The sequence below is a fragment of the Pyrgilauda ruficollis genome, unplaced genomic scaffold (genome assembly GCF_017590135.1).
Source record: "Pyrgilauda ruficollis isolate IOZ18807 unplaced genomic scaffold, ASM1759013v1 scaffold1314, whole genome shotgun sequence".
NCBI classification, from domain to species: Eukaryota; Metazoa; Chordata; class Aves; order Passeriformes; family Passeridae; genus Pyrgilauda; species Pyrgilauda ruficollis.
Window position 1 is genome coordinate 2,324 of NW_024511589.1, and position 4,122 is coordinate 6,445.

The 4,122-nt window shown below is 55.7% G+C and overlaps 1 protein-coding gene across 1 annotated transcript in view; it reads left to right on the forward strand.

The window, feature by feature from the left end:
* The window catches only part of LOC121349078 (histone-lysine N-methyltransferase 2B-like), a 6,147-nt gene extending 2,031 nt beyond the window's left edge, over window positions 1–4,116 (forward strand). The window contains exons 2-3 of the mRNA XM_041459158.1: window positions 1,649–1,778; window positions 3,291–4,116. Of these exons, the coding sequence (XP_041315092.1) occupies window positions 1,649–1,778; window positions 3,291–3,566 (406 nt within the window). The 3' untranslated portion in view covers window positions 3,567–4,116. The remainder of the gene's footprint in view (window positions 1–1,648; window positions 1,779–3,290) is intronic.
* Window positions 4,117–4,122: the final 6 nt, after the last annotated feature.

The following is a 4,122-nucleotide window of genomic DNA, read 5'->3' on the forward strand; positions in this document are numbered from 1 at the left end:
CACCTGGGGGCACCCAAAAACACACCTGGGGGCACCCAAAAACACACCTGGGGACACCTGGGCACACCTCGGGGCATCTGGGCACACACCTGGGGGCACCCAAAAACACACCTGGGGACACCTGGGCACACCTCGGGGCATCTGGGCACACACCTGGGGGCACCCAAAAACACACCTGGGGGCACCTGTGTGCACCTGAGCACACCTGGGGGCACCTGGGGGCACCCGAGCACTTGGGGGCACCTCGGACACCCCTGGGCTCCCCTGGGGGCCCCTGGGCACACACCTGGGGGCACCTGAGCACACCTGGGGGCACCTGGGCGCACCTGGAGGGCACCTGGGAGAGATTTGGGGAGACCTGGGGGCACCTGGGCACACCTGGGGGCACCTGGGGGCATCAGGGCACACACCAGGGGGCACCTGGGAGAGATTTGGGGAGACCTGGGGGCACCTGGGCGCACCTGGAGAGCATCTGGGAGAGATTTGGGGACACCTGGGCACAGCTGGGGGCACCTGGGCACACCTGGAGGGCACCTGGGCACACCTGGGGGCATCTCAAATACATCTGGGGGCACCTGAGAGAGATTTGGGGACACCTGGGCACACCCCTGGGGGCACCTGGGCACATCCAAAATACACCTGGGCACACCTGGTGGGAATCTGGGGGCACCTTGGAGCACCTGTGGGCATCTCAGGTACACCTGGGCACACCTGAGGGCACCTGGGCACACCTCGGGGCATCTGGGCACACCTGGGGTGGATTTTGAGCGGAATATTTGGGGGTTTAGTGGTTTTGGGGTGAAATTTGGGGTTCCTGTGTTGATTTTTGCAGGGTTTTCGGCATTCCTGGGTGGGTTTTTGGGGGGATTTTGGGATTTTTTGGGGTTCCCCAGATTTGGGGGTGACCCTGAGCCCCCTCAACCATCCACAGGCAGGGGAGAATTTTCAGGAATTTTGTGGTTCCTGGGGTGGAATTTTGAGTAAAATTTGGGGTTCTTGGGTGGATTTTTGGGGGGTTTTTTTGCGTTCCTGGGTGGATTTTTGGGGTTCCCTGGATTTGGGGGTGACCCTGACCCCCCTGAGCTCAACCATCCACAGACAGGGCAGAATTTTGGGGTTCCTGGGGGTCATTTTAGGATTTTGGGGCAGTTTTTTAGGAGCTCCTGGTTAGACTTCTGTTGGGTTTTTGACATTGCTGGGTGAATTTTTGGGGGAATTTTGGGATTTTTGGGGTTCCCCGGATTTGGGGGTGACCCTGACCCCCCTGAGCTCAACCATCCACAGACAGGGCAGAATTTTGGGGGGGATTTTTGTGTCCTTCGTTGATTTTTTTGGGTGAAATTTGGGTTCCCTGGGTGGATTTTTGTCGGGTTTTTTACATTCCAGGGTGGATTTTTGGGGGGATTTTGGGATTTTTGGGGTTCCCCGGATTTGGGGGTGACCCTGACCCCCCTGAGCTCAACCATCCACAAACAGGGCAGAATTTTGTGGGGGATTTTCGTGTCCTTTGTTGATTTTTTGGGTGAAATTTGGGTTCCCTGGGTGGATTTTTGTCGGGTTTTTTACATTCCAGGGAGGATTTTTGGGGGGATTTTGGGATTTTTGGGGTTCCCCGGATTTGGGGGTGACCCTGACCCCTCACACCCAGCTCGGCCATCCACGGGAGGGGCTTGTTCTGCAAGAGGAACATCGAGGCAGGGGAGATGGTGATAGAATATTCCGGAATCGTCGTGCGCTCCGTGCTCACCGACAAGCGGGAGAAGTTCTACGACAGCAAGGTGGGCACCCCCAAATTTTGGGGGGAAAAACCCGAAAAAAAGGCAAAAACACCGCAAAAAATGAGGAGAACGCCACAAAAAATGGGGGGAACACCCAAAAAAATGGAGGAGGAAGTTTGGAAATGGGGAAAATGCGGAAAATTGGGGGAAGAAATGGGGAAAAATGGAAAAATTGCAGGGACACCCCAAAAAAATGGGGGAAATGCCAAAAATTGGGGGGAAACCCCAAAAATTAGGAGGAAAAGGCCAAAAATTGGGAGGGAAAGTTTAAAAAGTGTGAGGAAAAGTCAAAAAATTGGGGGGAATACCTAAAAAAAAGGAGAGGACGCCCCAAAAATGGGGAGAAAAGCTCAAAAAAAGGGGGAAGCCCAAAAATGGGGTGAAATCCCAAGAAAATGAGGGGGGAGACCCCAAAAATTGGAGGGAGAGAGGAAAAATTGGGGGGAAAGCTGGAAAAATCTGGGGTGCTGTGGAAAATGGGGAGGACACCCCAAAAAATTGGGAGGGAAAAGTGAAAAATACGGGAGGGCAAACCCAAAAATTGGGGGGATGACCCCAAATCTTGAGTGAATGCCGTGATGGGAGACACGGGGGGGAAATGGCGGGAAAATGAGGGGGGAAAGGTGGGAAAATTGAGGGGGAAATGGAGGGGAATGTGAGGGGAAAATTAGGGAAATGTGAGGGGAAAATGGAGGGAAATGTGAGGGGAAAATTAGGGAAATGTGAGGAGAAAATGGAGGGGAACGTGAGGGGGAGATGGAGGGAAAGATGAGGGGAAAATGGAGGGCCTGACGATGCCCCAACCCTTTCTGACGTCCCCAACAATTTCTGATATTCCCAACCCTTGACCACGCCCCAACCCTTGATGATGTCCCCAACCCTTGACCGTGCCCCAACTCTTTCTGACGTCCCCAACGATTTCTGATATCCCCAACCCTTGATGACGTCCCCAACCCTTGACTGTGCCCCCAACCCTTGACCATGCCCCAACCCTTTCTGATGTCCCCAACTCTTGACCATGCCCCAACCCTTCCTGATGTCCCCAGCCCTGGATAATGTCTCCAACCCTTGACTGTCCACAACCCTTGACCACGCCCCAACCCTTCCTGATGTCTCCAACCCTTGATGATGTCCCTAACCCTTGACCACACCTCAACCCTTGATCATGTCCCACCCCTTGAATGTCCCCAACCCTTGACTGTCCACAACCCTTGACCACGTCCCAACCCATGACCGCGCCCCAACTCTTGACCACGCCCCAACCTTTTCTGATATCCCCAACCCTTGACCACGCCCCAACCCTTTCTGATATCCCCAACCCTTGACCATGCCCCAACCCTTTCTGAAGTCCCCGATTTCTGATATTCCCAAACCTTGATGACATCCCCAACCCTTGACTGTGCTCCCAACCCTTGACCACACCCCAACCCTTTCTGATGTCCCCAACCCTAGACCACGCCCCCAACCCTTGACCACGCCCCCGCTGCGCTGACCCCCCGTCTGTCCCCGCAGGGCATCGGCTGCTACATGTTCCGCATCGACGAGGCCGAGGTGGTGGACGCCACCATGCACGGCAGCGCCGCGCGCTTCATCAACCACTCGTGCGAGCCCAACTGCTACTCGCGCGTCATCCACGTGGAGGGCCACAAGCGCATCGTCATCTTCGCGCTGCGCCGCATCCTGCGCGGCGAGGAGCTCACCTACGACTACAAGTTCCCCATTGAGGAGCCGGCGGCCAAGCTGCCCTGCAACTGCGGCGCCCGGCGCTGTCGGCGCTTCCTCAACTGAGCCGGGGAGGGGCTCCGGGGGGTCCCCGGGGGTGCTGGGATGGAGGTGTGGGAGGATGGAGAGGTTCTGGAGGTGGTTGGAGACGACTGGGAGTTGGTGGGGGTGGTTTGGAGAAGGTTGTGGAGGTGTTGTGGTCAACCAAGAGTGGTGGTGGTCGACCGGGAACCGTGGGGGTCAATCAAGAGCCATAAGGGGTCAATCAAGAGTCATGGAGGTCAACCAAGGGTTGTGGTGGTCAACCGAGAATCATGGTGGTCAAGGGAGAATCATGGTGGTCAATCAAGAGCCATAAGGGGTCAGTCAAGAGTCATGGAGGTCAACCAAGAGTTGTGGTGGTCAACCAAGAATTGTGGAGGTGAACCAAGAGTTGTGATGGACAGCCAGGAGTTGTGGTGGTCAACACAGGTTTGTGTGGTCAACCAAGGATCATGGTGGTCAATCGGGAGCCATAGGGGTCAACCAAGAATCATGGCAGTCAACCAAGAGTCATGGAGGCCAACTAAGAATCATGGTGATCAACCAAGAGTCGTGGTGGTCAACCAAGACTCCGGCAGGT